This window comes from Odontesthes bonariensis, chromosome 9 (assembly GCF_027942865.1).
Source record: "Odontesthes bonariensis isolate fOdoBon6 chromosome 9, fOdoBon6.hap1, whole genome shotgun sequence".
Taxonomy (NCBI): domain Eukaryota; kingdom Metazoa; phylum Chordata; class Actinopteri; order Atheriniformes; family Atherinopsidae; genus Odontesthes; species Odontesthes bonariensis.
Window position 1 is genome coordinate 12,519,342 of NC_134514.1, and position 22,690 is coordinate 12,542,031.

General features: G+C 42.3%; 2 protein-coding genes across 3 annotated transcripts; both read right to left on the reverse strand.

Annotated features, from left to right (window-relative positions):
- Nucleotides 1-114: 114 nt before the first annotated feature.
- Nucleotides 115-18,209, reverse strand: LOC142388183 (bridge-like lipid transfer protein family member 2). Of its 2 annotated transcripts, none has more exons than XM_075473165.1 (40): nt 18,109-18,209; nt 17,430-17,568; nt 17,159-17,285; nt 16,935-16,984; nt 16,676-16,817; nt 16,476-16,594; nt 16,321-16,381; nt 16,061-16,247; nt 15,016-15,139; nt 14,580-14,704; nt 14,403-14,470; nt 13,886-14,022; nt 13,093-13,211; nt 12,538-12,731; nt 11,785-12,082; nt 11,005-11,210; nt 9,874-10,921; nt 9,563-9,754; nt 9,109-9,311; nt 8,796-8,914; nt 8,488-8,711; nt 8,187-8,377; nt 7,911-8,010; nt 7,578-7,777; nt 7,181-7,478; nt 6,936-7,093; nt 6,494-6,700; nt 5,910-6,009; nt 5,486-5,668; nt 5,235-5,356; nt 4,966-5,121; nt 4,523-4,644; nt 4,262-4,442; nt 4,015-4,101; nt 3,369-3,479; nt 3,142-3,277; nt 2,754-2,878; nt 2,567-2,668; nt 1,502-1,636; nt 115-1,287 (listed from the first exon to the last, which is right to left on the reverse strand). In XM_075473165.1, the coding sequence occupies exons 2-40, from the start codon at nt 17,498-17,500 to the stop codon at nt 1,102-1,104; spliced, it is 6,714 nt and encodes a 2,237-aa protein (XP_075329280.1). In that variant the 5' UTR covers nt 17,501-17,568; nt 18,109-18,209; the 3' UTR covers nt 115-1,101. The 2 variants fall into 2 exon arrangements, with proteins under 2 accessions (XP_075329280.1, XP_075329279.1); XM_075473164.1 differs by having other exon boundaries at nt 13,093-13,247.
- A 182-nt stretch (nt 18,210-18,391) lies between these two features.
- glod4 (glyoxalase domain containing 4) lies at nt 18,392-22,294 on the reverse strand. The gene is made up of 9 exons (XM_075474351.1): nt 22,138-22,294; nt 21,895-21,944; nt 21,668-21,788; nt 21,436-21,580; nt 19,916-20,052; nt 19,642-19,728; nt 19,437-19,550; nt 19,269-19,355; nt 18,392-19,175 (listed from the first exon to the last, which is right to left on the reverse strand). The coding sequence occupies exons 1-9, from the start codon at nt 22,225-22,227 to the stop codon at nt 19,110-19,112; spliced, it is 897 nt and encodes a 298-aa protein (XP_075330466.1). The 5' UTR covers nt 22,228-22,294; the 3' UTR covers nt 18,392-19,109.
- Nucleotides 22,295-22,690: the final 396 nt, after the last annotated feature.

Genomic DNA, 22,690 nt, shown 5'->3' on the forward strand with positions numbered 1-22,690 from the left:
CCCAGCCGGTTTGCGGGGAGAAGTCCGGAGCTCGATTCCGCTCCAGTTAAAGCTGTCAGATCGAAGATCAATCATCCCTCTGTTCAGCAACAAACGCGGAGCCATAGACACACAGAGAGGCGTTAACACTTTTATTGACGGAAAAACAAAAAGCCACAGAGCGGATAGAAGTGGAGGCAGCTGCTGAAATGTGACCGTTTAATTGAAACGTTAAGTGGGCGAAATGTGAGAAGCTGTTACACAAGTGAGCCAACTGAAAAGGACCGTGTGGTTACAAAAATATCAAAAAGACTTCGCATAAAAAGTGCTTTAGTGTTAAAATTACAAAAAACACACATTAGCTGCAACATTTCTTTTGCCACGATACCACCAAGTGTCACATCTTACAACACTTGCTGCTTTTCTTAATCAATTGCACTGAGGTGAGGTACAGTAAAGCAGCACACTGAGGGATGCAGCAAATCTAAAATCTGTTGCAGGAGAAGGCCGTCCTGTCAGAGCGACAGTCATGCAGCCAAGATCAACTTCCTGAAATGATAAAACATATCCTGATATATTCATCTGTAGCATTTAATCATCTAATTCTTACAGCCGTCTGCGGTAAAGGTGCTTCCAGTTTATTCTACGAGACTTGTGATATTCCGCGGGTTCCCGAGCCAGCAGGAAGAACTGTTCTCGTTCGTGCATCAGCAGAAGCGGAGGAAGGTTGAGCAGTGAAGTGCTAGCTACACACTGGAAATCTTCCTCGCTACATTCACTGCAACCACAGTGGTAATTATTTCCCGAGTTGCAGAGTTCATGAAATGCTAAGTGTTGTTTTAATGGCACACAAAATAAACTAAATGACATATTTGGTCATAATGGCGCCCTGCTGATCCTGGAGTCGTTTGGAGACTTTGCAGGGAGTCCAATCAGAGACACAGCAGGAGTAACGGTTTAAAATTAACTTCAGCAGGCTCATTTGATACAGTAAGGTATTCCCGAAACTACACGAAACGCTTCCCTCTTTTTCTATTGCGACTCAAAAAGCTGGAGTGATGTTTTGAGCCCTAACACACAGCTGCCGCTGAGGCTCATCCAGTTGAGTTGTGGCTCTTCGTTTCACTTGCGTCGACTGAAGATGCTCTTCTTGCCGGAGCTCTTGTCTGCGGTGCTGAGGCCGATGAGGAGTCGTGCCTTTTCATCTTCCTCCTGCTGCTGCAGGCTGTTGTCCGACTTCCCTTCAGACACTTTCCCCCGCACGTCTGAGCCCGAAGCCGGCTTCAGACGCAGCTTCTCCTTTATCATCTGAGCCACAGGAAGCAAAGAGGACCAGTTTAGATAGAAGAAATATTATGATGTCGGAGCAAAGGTGTCCATTTTCTCCTCCATTAAAACCCCTGAGAGCGCACAGTCGGCATCTAAGTATAAGATTAATGTCCAGAAAACAAAAAAAACACATTTGCCTTCAAATAGGAAAATAGCTTTTTACAAAGTTTAAAAACTTGAAAAATTTGTGTACCTGAGCGACGAGTGCTTTGCGGCTGTCCCTTTTCACAGCCATGGCAAAGTCGAGCCACGTCCACGTATTGTTATGGTACTCCAAACAAGGCAGGACCAGGTTCAGGTCTTTCCAGTCCACACTGCTCTTTTCTCCCTAAGGAGACATTTCAAAGTAAACCTTTAAAAATAAAAATAAAAAGGTACTTGGGAACAGAGAGAAGTTGCAGAATAAGTTATTCAGCAACCTTTTTCACGCATTTACTCATCTAGAAGTTAAAGAGCAAAATACACATTGATTTGGCCGTGTCCTAACAGAAGGAAGTCAAATGTTTTCTCTTTAAACTGTTTCAGGCTCCACCAACTCCGGGCTCTTCAGCAGCTAAATGACAGTACTTCTGACTGTGAGCAGTTTGATGATGAGGATATATTTAAGTTTGCTTTTTGTAAACAAAAGCTATTGAAATGCAGCTACATGAAGCAGAAGATTTGTAAACACAAAAGTCTGCTTAATTAAAAACAATTAGAAACTGAGCTTCATCGTGGATTAGAAATTGAGGCAGAACTGGAAGAACATGAGCTCGGTATACCTTGCTTTCCTGCTGTTTAATGTTTTAATACAGTTGCATTTGTGAAGGCTGTCCCATACGCTGGACAGAGCAGTGTTCACAGCTGCCGTTTACAACTCAATTTATAAACCTCATTTTGCAGAGGATGTTGACAGGTGCTGTCGGCGGTTCTGTTTACTAAGATAACATAACAACATACTACGCATAACAACAATATATGTTCTTGTTAATAATAACACTACTCATATATGTATGTAGGACTGGTGACCTGACCAGGGCGGACCCCGCCTCCTGCCTACTGACAGTTGGGGTAGGCTCCCCTCTCTGTTCATTCATTTTAAGTTAAATTCTCTTTTACTTAGGACATCTATGTGAGGGTTTTCACCTTATGAATTGCAGATATATACAGATCTAATTGCAGAATATAGTGTCCAGTGCTTGTATGTTGCATACTGAAAGAAACTATTTGAACAGCGACTGGCAGGGTTGAGTAACAGCGGTCATGTGCGGGAGCCCACCTTGTAGCTGACACATAAAGGCACTTGGGGAATCTTGATGTAGATGAAGGAGTTATTCATAGCAGCTCGCTCCTTCATCTTATCGATGTCATCAACGGGATGCTGAGGGAGGAAATTACACAACACTCATTACTCTGTCTTACAGTGAGTTCCTGAATATCTGGGCTGACACAAAAGGCCTCCCCACCTCTGGAGGTTTCCTGAATGACCTCCTGACCCCGGCACTGCGGTTCAGTCCTTGGGTGACACTTTTACTGGGGCCCATAGCACCCATGGTGTCTTCTGACAACGGCCGGGGCTTCACAGGGATACCTGTGACAGAGACCAGACTGGCATCAGCGCTCTGGCCCCTGAGTGACTCCGCAGACTACACCCTATACTCCCACTGAGTCTCCCACACACACACATTTCTCAAGGTCACATCTAAGAGGGATGATGTGACACACGTGCAATTCAATTCCACGCGTTTGTCAGAGAAAATGGAAACTATTGATTGTTTTTTGCTATAAAATGCAGAATGGTGGTCACACAGAAAGTGCTACTCATCTAACCGCATTCATTTTACAAAAACATACCAGTAGTAACCAATCTAAACTTGTCCTCCTCATCAGCGACCTCCTCTTCTTCGACATTTCTTCCTGGGAAGAAAAATCCCATCATGCGTTTGAAGAACTGGTACATGAGCTGGATGGTGAGAGGCACCACGTTCACCTGATGATGGAAACGGTTATTATTAAAAAAAAAAGTATCCAACAAAACTTTATACGCAGGTTTCAAGGTGGCTGCATGCAATATAGTTCACCTCAAAGTGTTCCTTCACAGAGATCCCTCCCACAGGGGGGCGCACTTTGCTGAAGATACGCAGAGCAAACTGGCGTCCTGACTGGCAGTTACTCTGAGGACGAAGCACAACCTAGAAAAGAAGAGAGGTTTACTGTTACCGAAAATAAAGCTCCCGTAATACTTGGTTGGAAAATGAACACAGCACATGTCACTGATGATATGAGCACAGCAGGGATAACACCTTCAGGTTAAATGAACTTGAAACACTCGCCAGCCATACATGCATGTCTGCATCCTTGAGTTTGCATGCAACACAGAATATGAAAGAGCCATTGTATGACCCCATCTGGACAAACAAGATGGAGTCAACACAGACATCACAGTGTTGTAACTGTCCCAGCAGTGTACATACCCTCAAACGCTGCACGGAGGAAACCAAGCATAAATAAGTTAACACAGGTTGACAACTTTCCTGAGCATTGATCTCTAAAATGTGTTTGGGAAGAATTTCATTGTCTAGAGATGCAGTGTTAAAATTCTCATTGGGTTTAAGCGGAAAACATTATGTAAATATCAAACTTGGCATGCCATAAAGGGCGAGAAACCCAAAACTAAGAAAGTTTATCATTTAAACTGAATTGGTCAAATCAGGCCAGTTTATTTACCTTGTAAGCTGCATTTGGCAGCAGGTTGTTCATTGTGAACCACCCAAGCTCCAAAAGATGTTCTGCTGTGTCGTCAGACTTGTTCAGCTGGAGGAAAAAGTGGTCAACATTTACCATACAGGAGTGAGAGATCTTGTACTCTCAAAAGGAGAGCATTATATACAATCTGTCTGAAGATTTTGAAGCTACAGGGAGAGGTAGAAAGGATTGTTTTCGAAGTCTGGGTGCATTACTAGTCAAAGCTCACCTTACTGTACATGAATCTCTGCAGCTCTAGCTCAGCGATACCAAGCTGTCCGTCCTCTTCGGTCAAACACCAGCGGGCCTGCGCAAAGTAGATCTCTGTCCTCCTCACCACGCTCACATCCTCTGGAGGCTTACGCAGCTCCAGCTTGTTTGCCCGCTGCAGCTGGAAATCTTTAAAGCACCTGGACCAGAGAAGACATTCATTTTTAATTGGGTGCCTCGTCTTTTCATTACTGGATGTGCATCACAGCTCAGGTGAGACCTGATGAGGATGTTGAGCTCTTCACTCTTCATCTGCATGTCGTTCTTCTCCTGGTTCAGCTGGTTCTGCAATCTAAAGTTAATCTCCATCATCTCGTCTCCGATTAGCTCCTCCATTTGAGCCTGTAACACATAATTTGTCCAAATTTATTTAGCTGCATCTATGAAACAGTATATCTACAACAAAAAGGTGGTTGCTAAAGAGCTAGGTGTGCAGTGCATCCTTAGAAAAGTTTGAGGAAACTGGACATATGGAGGACAAAAGAAGAAGTGTCGGGCCTAAAAGCTGTTCTTAAGGAAGGGGAATTGGATAAAAAAGCTCAAGTAGGCCAAATGATACAAGAACTGGACTGAAAATCATTGGCAACAGGATAATTGTCTTACTTGAAAAAAGTACAGAAAATTAGAGTTAATCACAGTCCGTTAAAACATTGTGTGGCTCACCCTAATGTTGGAGTAAATCTGTTTCTCGAGACGTCTAATCTGAGCGAGGTGTTGCCTGACCGCCTCCTGCAGATGCAAGATGCTGCTGCGCTGCTCCTCGGGGTTGCTGGAAATTTCCAACTGGAAGCGCACACGCTGCTTTTTCTCACTGTGCTCCTGAACACACCACACAGAAGGTGAAAACACGGGGGAGGGGCAAAGATGAAACATTTAGATGTACAAGGCAATCTTTTGTAATCGGTGATCCTTCGTTAGCCGATGCCGACTACCTTTCGTCTGGGCTCCACGTGTAATAACAGGTTGTTGACAATGTCCAGGATCATGGCGTATTGAACAGGGTTAGTTGATATCTCGAGGTCATGGTGGATGAGAGTGAAAGTGTCCACAGCCCCTTAAGAAAGAAAAACAAAAGCACAGTAGCACTCTTAAAAGTTTTGTGAAAATCTCAGGTCCATGTAAGACCTGGAGTAAGATTTCCTTTCACCACACTTGACGTGGGTCATCAGGCGATCAGACATACCAGCCTGTTTTTTCAGCAGGTCCTCTTTCTCGTGGTTGTCCCTCAGCTCTGGAGGTTTGATCTGTGTGGCCAGCTCTGGGTTGATATCATGACTGTAACTGATGTAGTGCATCCGGCAGCTGCAGCGTGAGATGATACGCTGAACCTGCTGAGACTCATTCACCTGGGCAGGCTGGTTCCAATCTACGGTCATCGGACAGAAAGTGCAACTGTAAATCAGAATCACTTAATGTGTACACAAGATAAACTGAAAAAGAGAAAACATTTGATGCAACAGCTTTTCTCTATACAGTGCACAGTACAGTACAGTACAGCATTCGTTTCTGCTTGAAGGCAGGTGTTTTTACAGCAATGTGGTCAGTGTCGTCATGTACATTTTTGTTTTAAACACATTGTAGGAAGAAGAATTTTAGTACTTCCACACCTGTTGTAGTGCTAACCATTCCTCCTACCGCCTGGCCACTCTCCATCAGCTCCAGCACTGAGTCCAGGTTACGCTGCCTGTGCTCCTCTATGTTTTTTACCTGAACACAACAAAAAGAAAAGGAAAAATATCGATCAAAGCTTGTGTGTAGTGGCTAACTAGTTGAAAAATCTACACAAACATGTTTTCAGCTTGCAGGCATGTCATTGGCTGTTAATCTGCTAATTGCTTTCCTTAAACCTTTAAACATATTGAGAATGGCTATCACAACCTCTTAAAATCAAATATCTCTGTGCATGTTGCCAAAAGTTGTTAAGAACCATCAATGTTCTCTAAATTGTCTTTTCTTTCCCATTTGTCTAGGTACCTAACTTATTGCACTTACTCTAGCGCTAGTTATGCTTTTAGCTGTTTGGTTTTGGAAGGAAATGCACTTATGATTTCTTGTGACCTGAAGTTCTTTTGTCTACCGATGTTGAACACACTTATTGTAAGTCGCTTTGGATAAAAGCGTCTGCAAAATTACCTTAATGTAATGTAATGTAATGTAATACCCAGTACCTACAGGTGAGAACTAAACCTACCTCCAGCCACAGCTGCCTGTCCTCCTGCTCGGAAGGGTTGAGCTCCATGGTGGCAAAGTACTGCATGCCATCCAGCAGACACGTCCACGTGGTCTTCTGCTTCAGCGTGTCGTTGTACCAGGCAGGGTGGTGCTCACACTGCAGCAGCTGAGCTTTAGCTGCGGACACCAGCACGCAGCCCGCTGTCTCTGTGCCACGCAGCATCATCTGGGTAAAGCGAAACAGATTTAAACACCAAAATAACTCAGATCATCTGCTTTCATTGTATATTTATTGAGTCCATCTGCAGAGCTGGACTTCATCAGCACTTACTGCATGATTTTACAGCCCACCTTCTTAAAACATGAGATCCTTTCATTATGGATTTTATTTCCATAAAACAGAAATTTAGATTACCGGAAATTTAATGTTCGGCTAAAATGGCTATTATCGATTAAGTTACCTGACAGTTGACCAATTCAATAAACCAGTTGCGGTTATACACATCATCGGTCTGGCAGGCTGCGATGCCGCACAGCTGGTCGCTCACGCCGGAGTCCTCCTCAGAAAACACCACAAACTTGTCTGTTTCCTCAATCAGCTTCTGCAGCATCGATGTCCCTAAAAAAGTAAGATGAAAAATAACAATTTAGTGGATCTTAAAACTAGGTTTTTGTTTTTTTTTTGTTCCTTGCTAGGAATCCTCACCTTCATGGTGACTTTTTTCGGCTCGATTGACAATGGGCACGACTCGTGTGGCAGGAGTGGTAGTAGGGGAGTAGTTGGAAGGAGAGCGTTTGAGCTTCTTGGTCTGCAGCTGTGTGTCGATCCTCAGACCCTTCAATGCTTCGGTGGAGAGATTCCTCTTCAGTACAGATGCTTTTTTATAACCGTCATACAGCCCGAAGGCTATGTTTCTGTTCGTGGTTGTCCAGGAAGCACGAAGGTCCACCAGGCGCAGTTTGTGAGTGTAAGAGGCATTAGTTTCATCCTTAGAGTTCACTTCCTATAAGCAAACATTGAAAAATATCTTATTTATTGATTCTGGTACAGTTAAAATAGATCTGCAACTTTACAACTCCAACTTTAGGCCTCTGGCCTTTACCTCCTCCATGCGGATGCTCTGTCTCTGGTAGCTAAGGGATGACAGGCTGAGCAGATGAGTCTTCTTCACCTGAGCATTCATCTGGTGGTCAGCTGTCTCATCCCAGGTGGAGGCCATCAGGTGAACTGTCACCTGAGAGAGTTCACTCACCATCTGAGTCACATTCCATTCAGAAATCAGCCTCCTCATCACAGTACCAGCTGAAAAAGACAAATCCGGATTAACATTAAAAAAAAAAAAAAAAAAAAGAAAAGCTCACTGCTTCATATGATTTGGGGAATCTAAGCCATGAGCAAATAGGAATAAGATGCTTTAATAAATCATGCTTTCTACCCTGTGGAATAAGTCTCTGCGCCCCACGAGTAAAGACGTGACCTTTGTTGCACTCCACTTGGATTCCTCTCTGCTGGGCGAAGGAGGCCCAGTAATGCACCTTTGGAGATACGTGGAATAATGGACACAAAATGCAGATGAAGAAATCAAGAGGACAAAAATCAAGCACATGCAGCACTGTTTTGCCAAATCTAAATTAAATGGTAAAACCATCAAGCAGGCTTTTAAAAGGCTGTTAATGGAGTGGAGCTTAAAGAAAAACAAAAAAACGTTTACTTGTAGTTGAGGGAAAGCGGCTGTGTAAGACATCTGTTTGTAGTGCTGACCAAGCTTCTTGCGGACCGGCCTGAGGCTGTGGAAGAGCGTGCCTCTGCAGATTGGTCGAGATACACTCGTCCAGGTGGCCCAGAAGTTCTGCATCCAGCGCAGAGTACTGCTGTACAGCAGGATTCTGGGCTGGGAAGGTTCTGCAAGGAAAAACAGAAATGTGTCTAAAGAAAAACAGGTACCCATGTATATTAATTAGCTTTCAGCTGGATTGGTTTAGCTGAGTTAGATCTAAAATAGTTGCACAAACCAGTGCCACAAAGCTGGTTAAGATCCATGGTGATGGAGAGGTTGAGATTCTCAGAGCGAAAGGCTCTGTAAGAGTCGTGAGGCTGTCCTGAAGTCACATCTCCAATGTTCTCTGCACAGCAGAGCATCACAGCATGGTGGTCATGGGGGTTGCCATGGCAGAGCCATTGGAGGTCAAGGGTCATACACAGGTTGGGAAGGTGTAGAAAACAGATATCGTCATACCTAATATGGAAAACAGGGACTTTTATTATTAAACTGTTGTCTACAAATACCATTACCTTTTTAAGTCTAAGTATCAGAGCTTACTTTGATGCTGTCCTGACATTTACATCCAAATTCCCTTTAAAAACAAACTGCCCAGGGTTCCAGTCAAAGTTCAGCTTGTTCCATTCCCAGTGCAAGTTTTCTGTAGTGTTGTAGGGGTCCTACAACAATGCAGACTCAAGTTAATGAATGATAGAGATTAAGATTATTTAGAAATAGATGAAAATTGTTTTGATACACTTTTCGTTTTGACTGATGTTCTAAAAAGATAAACTGCCACAACTATAAACTTGCTAAAAGTTTCTCTGTACAGATCTAGCACATGAGGCGTTTACAGGAGCAAAGTTTGATTTACCTCTGTAGCCAGCTGATGCAGATTTGCATGATCGATGTTCATGACCCAGCGTCCGTGTAGAAGGAGACGGCTTTTGTCCCACCAGGCCAGAGGAGGTGAAGGATCAACTGTGGGTTTGGTCAACAGGTCGACCGACTGCCCAATCAGAGTCCAGGCAGGGTCCCAACAAGGCCCCCACACAATGGTGTACAGAGAGATGTTGGCTGAAAAAGAGTAGCTTCATTGTTAAATGTAAACATTAAAAGAACATTTAAGCAACATAAGCTGTCATAAAACTACTCGTCATAAAATGCTGATTAAAAATACATTTTCTTATTAAGAAACTATGTTATTGTTTTGACTTTGTGTTTCAGAGCACAAATTATACTACAAAAGTGCAACAAAATAATATCTTCTTATATTAAATAACAGCATTGATGATGCAAGGGAAGCTAAAACAAAGGCCATAGCTTACATTTAACGTCATAGTAGAACTTGAGTGGTGGCATATTTCTGTGGACTGTTACATCTCCCCAAGGGGAACCAAGTGGGATGGTCATTTTGCGATGAGCTCTTGCCTGTCCGTCCTGCTCCGTCCCAATCAGACGCCCCGACAATTCCCATTCTCGGATCTCAAAGAGGTAACGAGGGTAATCACGAATCCTCACTGGCACAAAGCAAAGGTGGTAAAAAATAAAAATAAATTAATTACTGTGCATTTGTTCTGTTAAGTTAAATTATACAGCCGTTCTAATTTTTTTTCTTCCCAGTTGAGTCTTGGCTTACCCAGAAATGCAGACAGTTTGAACTGGAAAGCGCGACACCACTGGACTACCAGAGGGAGTCCATCTCTGGGGAAAGGACTGACCCGGTCAATGTCTCTCAGCTGCTCTCTGACTCTCTCTGGCCCATGAAGACATTGATCAGCCAGAACCACAAGCTCCAAGTCTGACACAGTCCAGGTCAGCAGAGACTTCCTCATGGGAGTGTTTGCATAGAGGCGCCGTGAGCGCTGGATGTAGATCTCAATGTGCTTTTTCTCCAGTGAACTGTAAAGCTCTTCTATCTTTCTGGCAGGCAGAAGTTCTCCATGCTGCTTTCGCAGATCTGCCACCTTCTTATCCAGAAGCTGCAGGCGCTTCGCGCTTTCTTTGCTTTCATCTTTCATCAGCTCATAGTTGTCTCGCAGCTTGATTTCAAACATGTCATCCAAGAAGACAAATGAGAATTGGCTGATTTTGAAAACAAAGTCAGGAGGCAGACTTTGGGCTGCAGATGGCTTGCTGGGAGAATGGAGAGTTTTCAACCACTTCTGCACGCTAATGGCCATGTCAAAAGTGTTCGAGAAATTGTATTGGTAGGGGAACTCGACTGCCACAGACGGGCAAGTGAAGACCCAGACAAGGTTGTGAGGAGTGGTGAGGAAGGGGAATGAGTCTCTTTGCAGGTGCATCTCAGTCAGCTCAGAATTCATCTCAACATCTAATCCGTTAAATGAGACAATGTTGTTGCCGTCAAAGTTGAAGACAAGCAAAGGGGAGTGTATGTGCATGGAATCAGTGTGCTTTGCGACTGTGAGGGAGTCGGTGTGCAGCAAAATGTAGTTTTGCTCACTGACGTGGGCTGTTAAACGAGTAGAGCCCATTTCAACTCGGATAGACAGGCCTCTGCTCTGACCGGACACAGCTTCACTGTCCAATGATGTGACGGGCTTGTCCTTTACCGTCTCTCCACAAAGCATACACCAACAAGCCTCAGCTTCAGTCACGTGCTGATATAAGATCATGTGGTCTGATGGCGTCCACTCGACAGTAAACTGCTCTTCACACTCAACCTGTTAAATGAAACAGATACAGCTAAAATATCACAATTACACAGCATTTTTCTGTGTTCAGAAAAAAATAAAGATATGATTACCTGTAAGGTGTGGGTGGTGATATGGTACCAGATGGTTATTGTGGTGAGCTGGAGGACAGGGTTGGGGGTTTGGGAGGCAGGGCAACATGTTTCCATGTTCTCTGTGACAGTCGTAAGAGCACACAAGCTCAACCCCTGTAAAGACACTCTGGAGCTCTCAGCAGAGCTCAGGACTCTGACAGTGTCCATCCTCAAAGCCACAGCTCCTAAAGAGAACACATGAAAAATGAAAGACAATGGATGAAGATGATGCTAGACTGTCACAGTGGAGAATCTTTCGTATTATGTTCTTTGGGCCTACAAAGTAATATAGACACAAATGTGTGATAAATGTATTTATCATTCGTTCTATCAAAGCAGCTGCTAATTACTCCCTCAAGGGATAGATCCATCAATAGGTTAAAAAAAAAAAATGCCCCTGCATTCTCCTCAAGCCAAAGTGCACATCTTCAAATTCCTCAATTTGTTTGACAAACTGTCCAAAACATGAAGTGATTGAGTGTCAACTAAGAACAAATTTTCACTGTTCAAATGCTGACACTACATTCTGTTTGGCATATTTGTTCAAAGAAGACTCGAGTAGTTATCAGTGTTTGCTAATAAATCTTCTGGTCACTGTAATCAACCCTGCAAATGTAGTCAGCTCTGCAGAAATAACATTTGTATCGGAAGTTTTCAAGAAAGCCTACCAAAGAAATTAAAGTGCATTTCAGTCAAATGATTATGTGCTGCACTATACCAATACGTCATAAACAACATTTTCACTGCCAAACATCCAACCTGCCACGTTAGAGAGTGTGAAGACATTCACATCCTCCAGACAGCAGTCCATCTTAAAGAGCAGGTGCAGCTGTGAGGAGGAGATCGGCTGGACAGTTTTGTCACTGGAGGGAGACGCTGCTGCTCCATCTGACAGCTGTGGCTCCGTGTCACGAGTAACATTCATGAGGGACAGCAGGCGGGACAGACACAGAGCGCAGGTCTCTGAAAGCTCCACTTGAAGGCCCTTCAGATTGGACTCCATGCTCAGACTTGGAGACTGGCTGCTTGACTCCTCATGGGGTCGGTTGAAACTCCCCTGGAGGAAGAGGTGATTAAGAATACATGACAAAAAAGTACGACTAACGAGCTCACAAAGCAGAGACATTTCTCTCATTTGAAGTTGCAAGTTCTCAATAGTAATGATGTAATCTGTAGTTGGAAAAGCTGGCATTTGTAAAGGCATGCTGCGTGGAATAATATCAGTAAACGAGAGGATGTCTACACACCATCTCCTCAAATCCTACAACCTAAAAATGTCCTGAACACACCAATATAAAAAGAAACAATCTGATTACAATCATGGTTATGGGTGTTTCTCCAAAGAAACAGACCATCACACACTTCTACTAGGTCTTCAGAAACAACTGGATGGGATCACTTTATGATAAGCCCACAAGCAAAGCAGGTTGTTATTAGGAAGTAACTGTGTGTGAAAAACAATCTCAAGCATCACTGCATGTACAATAAAACATATTTTATTTGTGGTCCTACCTGAAGACTGAGGGAGTCTAGAATTAGTGCTTCACCCCACACATGTTTACCAGGAGGGTGGGGTGCCTGTTGGATATGAGACCCCTGTCCAACTCTCCACCAGAAGTTGTCCAGGGACAATGAAGCCCGTTGGTGCAGATTCTGGGTATCTGAACTCTCTCTTTCAACTTTAAGGTCGAGTAAATGCTGCAGTTCTACAGACACAAAGAGGATGCATTCACATTACAATGCTACTCTGAGGTAAAAGGTTTAAAATTGTTCCGGTAGAGTGACTTAAATCAGTCTGAATAAGATTAAACTGTGGTGAAAGCAGGCTAAGTTCATGTGAAACATTTAAAAAGGTACCCTGAAGAAAGACTTTATCTAAAACTATGATTCACACAATGAAAATGTATCTTAATGAGAAGCACAGGATGTAACGTAAGAACATTGAGTACTACTGCTTAACACAGTGATAGAATCTTATAGCCGCAGTATTTTCATTAGGAAACATACAAACAAAAGTATATGACGTTCACCAGCCTTGTTGTGTGCATGTAAAGGTGCAGCACTTACCTGCACTAGCAGAAATGAAGCCAAGAGCAAAAGGTGTGGTGTCTCCTAGCTGAACAGACACATTGACGTTGGACACAGAGGATGTGATCATCACTGGAGCATCCAGGTGAGGGAGGCGCCTGAGGAAAAGGAGGGCGGGCAAATAATCTAATGGACTACACAACAAAATAAGGTAATGGAAAAAAAAAACATAAATACAGTGAATGATGGACAAACATGGATAAGGAAGAGAGGGTAGGACAAGGTATTAGGACATTATTTTCACCGCAGTGGAAGATGAAGACAAGGCTGAAGACATTATTTGAATTGTACACCAAGAAGAAGAAGACCAGAGAGGAGGAAAGCTGAGAGTGGAGTAAAGTCTGTTGTGTCTGTGCAAGAGGTGACTTTCAATGCTAACGGGGGAGCTCCACCTTCTGGTATCAGCTGTGGTGACTTTAACTCAGGATAGTTTCACTCTGGTTAGTGCAAAGACTCATGGGAACTTTGTTTGATTCCAGTTCAAATTGTTTATGAACAGTGTTAAATTCAACAACGAACAATTACAACTGTGAGATTTGTACAGTTTCAGTCACTGTCTAATAGCCAGGGTGTATGTATGAGAGTATGAGAAGGTAATTAGAATATATTAAGGGTATAAGTGGTATTAGTCAAGGTTCCCTTAAAGTAAAGTGGTGACCTCTCAGAGGGAAATCTTCTAATTAATCCTGTAAACATTTAAAGAAGTTCTTATAAAACATGTGCTTACCAACACTGCAAACAAAAGCTACGGTGTTCTGTTTTTGCAACTTGCCTTTTCCTGTGTGTTTCCTTCCTGTGGACTAGCTGTTCCCATGGAAACAGATTTAACCAATGGGAGAACTCCTGGTGACGGTAGTGGATGATGCAAGTGTTGACAACGAATGATCCTGAGATGTCAATTGATGTAACCTATATGTACAAAGACGTCAGAGACACAGACAAAACAATTAAGACTTAAGCCAGGTTCATCTTCTTTAAGGACTTTAAGCCCGATTTTCATGTTGCAGCTAAATTCTGGAGGTTGCACGCAAACAGCCGAGATCAAGGCAAACTGTTCCCGCTATATGGGCAAGCAGATATTGTGGAAGAGCTGGCATGAGAAGAGTTATAAGTGAGGAGAAACTGCCAATGAGAGAGCAAGAGAAAGGGTGAGGGTACACGAGAGGGGAGACAAACATACAACGAGCATGAAAAAGCGCAAGAAGATGACTGAACAAAATTTTGCTGAAGTTTGTCAAGAACACCTTGTGTTGATGAACTTTGACCAGACTATAAACCATCTCCCTCACCTGCAGAACTGTCTTGAGAGTGTTCAGACAAAGGATTCTCTGCCTGCTCTGAGAAAGAAGAAGTCCATCTGCAAATCGAAAAAAATAAAAATAAAAACAGAATGAAAGAGAACATTTCATTCACAGCTTTTTACCGCCAACTCTGCACTAAATCCGGTGGCCGGCTGTAAAACTAACCCTCAAGAAGGAGCTCCAGGCTGCTCTGAGGGAAGCTCAGCTCAGGAGTGAAGCTTTTCAGAGGAAGCTGCTCACTGTCATGTCCATAGCAGATCTTTAAAGACTTCAGAGTCCAGTTCAGGTGTCTGTACAGATAGTTATCAACTCAACTCCATTTATACAGCACTTTACCAACACAAGCAACCCTTTGTGTCTTTTACAAAATAAGAATTTAAATAAAACAAGAACGCAACATAAAAGATGAAAGAAGAAATACTAAAATGTGAATATAAAGATTAACAGATTAAAATAATTATAAAACAATTTGCAAACAGCAGAAACACCTTGGCTGCTATCAGCAGAATCTAAAAGAAACAAAAGGGTTCAAAATGAAACCAAATTCAAGGCAATGGTTCCTTAGAGTATATAACCACCCGAGTGCAAAGTGTTGACTCACCGGTTCTGGCTGTGCATGGACAGGGTTACATTTGTATTATCAAATTCCACATTGACTTTGTGTGGAATCAGCTGATGAAACCGTTCAACGGCCTCAGTCTGGAGGAATTCAGCGTTTTCACCCTCTGAAAAGAAAACAGCAGCGGTTTCAAATTCATGTTTCAAATTTTTTCTTAAAAATCAGGTAAATATGTGCAAAACCAGATACATATGTCAAAAAAAAAAAAAAAAAAAAAAAGGGGCGGGGGCACACTTCTTACCTAATGTCAATTCAAATCATTTTCAACATTTAAAATTTTTTTTTTTTAATTTTTTGGTGATAATTACATAACATGTACTTGAATTTGACTGGGGAGATCAAAGCAGCAGAGCCCTGTGATGTGATCTTACCCACATTTTCTAGCTGTTTAACAGAGCAGCTAAAAATAACACAGATGATGGAGAGCATTCAGTCGTTTCAGAATAAACTAAATAAGCTGATGGAAAACTACTATTAGTGCAACTAGAAATGATGGCAGTCAAGTCTGGCATTCTTAATTCATTTACCACCTTAGCGTTGTTGAAACTAACTCACTTACTTGGCCTGGATTATTGCACCATCTATATCAAATCATGGTAAACTGACCGTCATGTTTGCCTTTTTATAGAGTTTTTGAGCGTGTGGTGACACAAAAACAGCCTTTGCAAATAAATTCTGACAAATCAAAATCCAGCTTACATGACTGAAAAGACAATGGAATTAATTTTTTTTGCAAATCAGGTTATGGAAACGTGCCTCATATGCACTTTCTTTTTTTAAGCAATATTTAAAATGTTTGCTTAGAATATCCAACTATATCAACACTGAACACAGAGGCATAAAATAGAGAAAGAAGACAGCACCATTTGGATTCCAGGTTACAACAGGAGGCAGAGGAAAATAAACAGATTTTTCATCAGTTCTCGGGATTAAAACCCAAGACTGACATGTTTTCACAAGCGTATCTTATTATTTTGATTCTCGGTTTTTTTGTTTTTTTTTGTTTAAGAGTTTAAACCCTGCTCACCAGATACATCACGATCTTGCTTCTTGTGGGAGACGGGGGACAGCAGGAGTTGGCTGAGGAACAGCCCCTCGTGCAGCTCTGCTATAACCGTCCTCACGCTCAGGGACAAACGACCTGGCTTCATCTCTGGTAGACTCACATCCCCAGACAGCAGCAGGCTCAGGGCCAATTCTGCCAAACATATGTCCTAAAACAAAGAGCACGTCAGTCACACACATCTATTTTCGAGTTTACATTTCAGTCACCGTATATCAACTCACCAACTGGCTGCTTTTGAGCACTTTACTGGTTAGCTGCCCAACGGAGAAGTTCCACGCCAATCTGCCAAAAAATATGCAGCAAACATGTTGAACATTTCTCTAATGTTTCATGTACTTTGCTGTTGGAACGAAACAACAAACAGAAAACGACTTACCTTTTACTCTGGTGGTCAAGTAACAAGGTGATACCTGCGATGGTCATGTGCCACAGCGATTCTGACAGCGCCAGGTTTAACACCATCACATTGATTGAGCTGACATGGAATGACAGCAGCTGTAAGCAAAAGGCAGAAAGTGAGATGCTACCAACAAATCAATACAGACAGTAGCGTTGACCTCGTGTGACCCTTCATACTTGTGACAGAAAGTGGAGCGTTGTGGGGCTGACTGAAGGCTTCCTTGACTTCTTTCCATGGCTCTTCTTTATCAGCGGTCCCAGAGGGGCTTGCAAGTCAAACCTAATTCGAGTGTCACCAACGCACAATGCCAGATATCTCCTGAAAAACAAACGTGGCCAAGAGTCCAGTATCTTTTTTTTATATTCTTATTGTAATGTTCTTAGCATCTGTTAATTACTTGCTGAAAAGCTGCCCTGACTAAATCTGACAACTCACGGTAAATCTTGATTTAGGAGTTTACTTGAAATCCATATTCTGTCAATTTCCTGTTGGAAGAAAAGTTAAAGTTATGGCAAGGTATAACAAAACGATATATGGAAACGCGCAACTTAAAATAAGGTGTGGCCATTACTGAAACAGACATGTACTTGCGGGACATGGGAGCGTCCAAATTGCATGAGCTCATGGGATAAATGTCATGTAAACAGAGGTTGTCTTACCAGAGTATGTTGGGGGTGAAACTGGATACTAACTCCTTGGACAGAAAACAGCCCGACTGATTTGATCTTGAGATCAGCATTCAGTGCAGACTGGAAAAGTCGCACGGCCAGGGTGCAGATGAGCCATCTGGAAGCAAAAGACAAGAGCAGAATAATTGGACACAGTCCTTGGAAATTCCTGAAGTGAGGACTTTAAGTCATTTTCACTTCAATGGTGACATCTTCTTAACTGTGTTAGAAATCATATATGTGTAAACCACACATATCTTACCTGAAAATGACACAAAACAACACAATCCCCAGCAGAAAAATGAGAAGGAAGGATGTCAATACGAGAGACATTGTGTCCCAAGTTGTTCACACCCAAATCTTGGACATGGGTCTGGCTTCTCCTTATCTGCTATCAGATGCTGTCAAAGAGGAAGAGATTCAATACACCACAATAATTTGCTTCTGGAAAGGCTTCATTCACCGAGTGGCTGTGTCCAGTAATATCGAAACTGTCTATCATCGTGAAAAAGTGAATAAACATTTGCTATGCAAAAAATAAAGCCTAGTTGTGTGCTAATGTTCACAGATAGCCTCACAGTGCTAACGCTGCTAAGTAACAGCAAAGTAGTTACAGAGTCAATTAGCACGTAGCTGAACTTTATCAGCTAGCCAACAGTGTGTAAAAGCTTAACCCGAGTACATTCTTTGGACACTTGTCACCAGACAGAAAACAGTCACTATTAAGGGGTAGCACCCTTAGCCTAAAGTAGCCATGCGCGAAATAGTTAAATTACCGCCGCGTCACCCAAAAAAAAATCTGTGGCGAATCTGTGCTAGCAACCTAGCATGCTAATGCTAACCTAGCACAGCTGCAAGACTGATCTACAAATCATCTTTTAGTAGCCACTGTACGTGTATGTGGTCTGCGCCGGCTCCCTTCAACGAGAAAACAAACTTACATTGGTATTCAAAGCACCGGGTTGTTGCTACACTCCATAATGCTGCAGAGAGCTGCCTGTTTCACCTGACAGTAACTATCTGCTCAGTAAACACTGAGATCAGGTCCGCCCCGTTTAACTCGGCAGATCATTTGACATACAGTGGAAGCTGACCTGGCTCAGCCATGAACACCGTAAGGCCAAATATGCATTTTTAACCAGATGTTCATACATTAAGGGTTGTTCGGCTGTACACTTCGCGCTCAGTCACACCCGGCAAACAAATAAGACAATACACAAGATGTTTGGATGGAGGGGAAAAATTTACTTCACCAGATATTTGACACGAGTTTCACAAAAAGCACTTTCTTTGCCACTCAGCCACATGAGGAAACAAGTGCCACGTCATGACAGTGATCATTATTTGTGCCAACACCGCCTCCTCTCACACACAATGATGCTCATTTTCACTCAAAATGGACAGAATACATTTCTAAAGGTGGAAATCCACAGCTGGTCTCAGGTGCCTTAAAACTGCAGGGAACCAGATTTTGGTCATTTGCTAAATTGTAGAAACTGCACCACTAAAGTACACACTGTAAGAAAGATTTTGCATGATCATTTCCTATTGTGGTCCTGTGTTGAAATGTTCATCCATTACTTTTTTTCTATTAAGCTTTTATTAACCTAGAGTGGCACCTTTTTCCAAAATAAAGTAGCACACTAAAGATTAGTCAATAGAGACGTTGCAGCCAGGTAGTGTTACACACTGAGTATTAGTAGTACTAACTTATCCAGAAGCAATTGGTAGAGTTGAAATAGGTTTTCTGCAAACCAGTCTGCCTTTTTGTTGGCAATATAATTTATTGTGAAAACATCCATCAAATTGAGGAAATGGTCCACTACAGCACTTCACGGAGTGCTTTTCCATTTAAGTTCGAGCCGTCCTGTTCAGCATCTCAACATCATGTGAAGTGGTGAGACATGTACGGTGGACCGTTTTCCAGGCAAGCCTCTTCCTCTCAGGCAGCAGCCTTCTGCTTCTTGTGCTTTGCAAACCACTCGTCACTTTTATCTTCAGCCATAGCCTGAAAACAAGTTAAGAGCATAAAGCGCACAGGTACAGTGAATAACCAGCACATGTTGCATATTTAGCATAGAGTAGGGGGAGAGATGCCAACCTTATCAAGCAATTCACTTCCTTTGGGGTCCACAGTGGATAGCTGCCTGAATGCCTCATCACCCACAAAACAAATCTCATGGCCATCCTGAAACAAACATTTTACATTTGACACTTTCAGCTGGGTTTATTTCACATGATTACCGCATTATTTCACTGACACACTTACCGGGTCAGCGAGAATAACCACCTCTACTGTGGCTTTTCCAGGAGTGTCCAGGCTGACTAATGGAGTAAGAATTTTCTGGTTTTCCTTTTTCATCAAGGCCTCGAGGTTCGGCAGCTAAGAAATGTAAATTATATCAACATTACATTTATGCTGCTTCTTCAAAATAAACAATTCACAGAGACTCATCCAGGCAATGTGGTTTTACTTGCTCTCGTGGACATGAAAATGCAATTCTCCCAAACGCCGTGCCATGGTCAACTGTCCCGCCGATATCCTGAAGCTCTACTTTACACTAAACAGAGAGAAAAAAAATGATACATCTTGTACACATGCACATTAAAGTGCATTATTTACTCATCAGCAGGAAACAGGACGCGCAAATAAAATCAAACCTTAACAAAGCAAGCACTTTAAGTTGGTCTTGATCTGCTTTTAGCATTTTCCAAGAAGCGGATATAGTTTTAGTTTCTTTGACTCACTTGAGAGTCGGCGAATCCTAAAAGCACCGTCTTCTTTTCCTCATTTTTGTCCATCACTGTCATTCCCAAGAGTGTAGCCCAATAGTGAGTTGATTTTTGGAGGTCCGACACTCCGAGGCAAACCTTCTGGACGGGGTCTGTGGAGAAATTATCAAAGCTTAAAGGTAGGCCCATAAAGCTGAAATCGGAGCTGAATACTTCTGCTCAGTGCTAACAACTTAATCTACCTGAATTTCTATGTGTCAGCTACTCAGTATAAAATGTTGTATGCATAAAGCCAGAGGTCATGGCACAGCTTTTCTGGAGGCTTGCTTGGTGTAACCAGTGGTGTTCCCCAGGGGACGATCCTGGGACCTCGCCTAGTCATTCTATATATAAATAATCTTGATCAAAAGGTTTCTAGGTTTCTGCAAATTTTCTCTTCTATAATACCAGATAATACCATAATATACTACTGTGCACTTCTACTTGAACAGGTTGTCAGTCAGCTACAGCTTGTGTTTAATACAATTCAGCACTATTTGTGCAACTTAAGACTTTGTTCTGAATGCCAACAAAACTAAATAATTGTGTGCCCCCATTGAAAATGTTTGAATATTCTATCTATCACCATTTCTTTGAGACCTCTTATAAAGATGCTGTATCTCCTTAAGACAACCTTGAAATTGTACAATTGTAATAAATGATTCTATTCTTACTACCACAAATGCTTAAGCTTGAACTAGGCTTTATTCAAAAATCAAGTAGTGTCTTTCAGTCAAGGCCAAAAAGAGGCTTATAACAGCTTCCTTAAAGTCTGTGCTGGATCACGGTGACACTGTTTACACGTCTGCTTAGTTACAGCGTTTACATGCACAAGATACAGTCCATTATAGATCTTTCAGGTTTATAACAGATTCTAAATCTCAAAGTCACCATTGCTTGTCGTATGCTTGCGTTGGTTGGGCTACGTTGTCTACAAATAAACTCAATCTTTGGTCTGTTCTCATAAACAAGACTATTCTTGGTCTGCTTCCTCATTTTTTACAGACCTACATCTTTCAAATAAGCTTGGTAAGTTACTGTCTTCAAACTCAGGATTTTTCCCTGCCGTCTCCTCCCCGAGCCTGTACTGGACTGGGAAACAGGGAATTAAAATAGGCTGCTCCTGTTGCATTGGAATCAACTTTAAAATCATTTGAAATTAGAGAAAGGAATCTCACTCTAAATTAATTCAATAGAACCTGACATGACTTGGAAGCAGAAACTTTAAAATGATCATTTATACCATGGCATTTTTTTGTCTCGTGATGTTTATATTCCCTAACTCTTTTTTATGTAAACATGGTATGATTATTGTGCTTTTATCAAATGTCTCGATGAGAAATGTGTGTTGTGCTGCTGCTGCTGTCTTGGTCAGGACACTCTTTGGCCTCAATTAGACCCTTCCTGGTTAAAATAAAGGTTATAACAACAAGTGAGTGCTAGACAAACTCATTCTCATGCAGTAAAGGGGAGATTTTGAGGCCTGTAACATTTACCACAAGGAGGCTGCTCTTTGTCCACAAGGTAGAAAGGATATCCTCCTGGAGCCTGGGCCAGATATAGAGCCTCCCCTACCTCAGTTAGAGGCCATCCAAGTCGTTTTGCATTGCTTACAGCTTGGCTTGACTGCAGGGTGAGACCCTAACCAGAGAACCACAGATACAATTACCCCATTTACTGCTACTTTACACCCACATAAGGGCCTGTGTATATCAAACTTTCACTCACCAAGATGTCATTGCCAAGTTGATACTCCCCCACCCCATAATTATATGTCAGTTCAGCAACAAAATGATCATCCTCTGGACCATAGCCAACCATTGTCTTGCTCCATTTCCCATCATAGGGGCTGAAGTGTTACAACACAAAAAGCAGGGTTAGTATTAGTATGCCGGCAGCTCTGTGTTATATACTGTACAAAGTTCAGATATAGTGTGACTCTTATCATCATCTACCCATTGCAAGTAGCTTTGCAGCCTTCCTCAAACTCTTCGTGTCGTAAAACCTGAAATTAACATTAAGAGAATGATGGCAGAGTATTTGTGAGCGCATGCTAATATCAAATATGTAACAACTGAAGAAATTGAGGAAACCGCTGAGGTTGTGCAACAATGAAACTGTCATAATCATCAAAAGTCAGGCTAATAACCCATTGATCAGTCACAATCTCCTTGCCACCCAAATGCAGCTCGAATTACCTTCATGCCCAGAACATCTCGGTAAAAAGTTGCTGTCTTGGCTCGGTCACCAACTTTAAAAACAAAATGCAAAGCTCGTCTTAAAGCCATGTTTGTTGTCAGATTTGAAGAGCTCCGTGCAGAGAGCGATTAAGCGTCCTCGATCGATTGTTCTTGCATCTTCTTCTTCTGCGTTTTATAACAATTAGCATCCTCTGATTTGCATTACCGCCATCTTCTGGCCTTTCATGTCCACTACAACTAGAAGTCCTTATCATGCCCCAGTTTGCTGTCTTTAACGTAAACATCCGTTTGGTTCTTTCCGTTGTGTTTCCATCATAAGAGACCGTTAACTCTAACTTTTACTTACCCTGCCCTTTGTAGACCCCCAATAATACCTGTCGCTCCTCCTCATATTGCTTGAATGTTCCACTGTCTCTTTTTCTTGACCCTGGTTACAACGGTCAAATGGATGCTTGACTAAATTAAACATTTGCTTTTCAAGACATTGTTTGCCTTCAAACGATGCTTTTTCCCTCTGTTTTTGGAAATTGCATTCCAGCATCCACATTTC

Bases quoted from the DNA above. Each gene is read 5' to 3' on its own strand.
- LOC142388183 (XM_075473164.1), bottom strand. From the start codon at position 17,500: ATGTCTCTCGTATTGACATCCTTCCTTCTCATTTTTCTGCTGGGGATT. The intron at 6,010-6,493 runs GTAGGTTTAGTT...TGTTGTGTTCAG, and splicing joins ACAGGCAGCTGTGGCTGGAG to GTAAAAAACATAGAGGAGCA. The intron at 1,637-2,566 runs GTGGGCTCCCGC...ATGTCTCCTTAG, and splicing joins CTTTATGTGTCAGCTACAAG to GGAGAAAAGAGCAGTGTGGA.
- glod4 (XM_075474351.1), bottom strand. From the start codon at position 22,227: ATGGCTTTAAGACGAGCTTTGCATTTTGTTTTTAAAGTTGGTGACCGA. The intron at 21,945-22,137 runs GTAATTCGAGCT...TGTTAATTTCAG, and splicing joins GAGATGTTCTGGGCATGAAG to GTTTTACGACACGAAGAGTT. The intron at 19,729-19,915 runs GTGAGTCAAAGA...CTCTCTGTTTAG, and splicing joins TAGGATTCGCCGACTCTCAA to TGTAAAGTAGAGCTTCAGGA.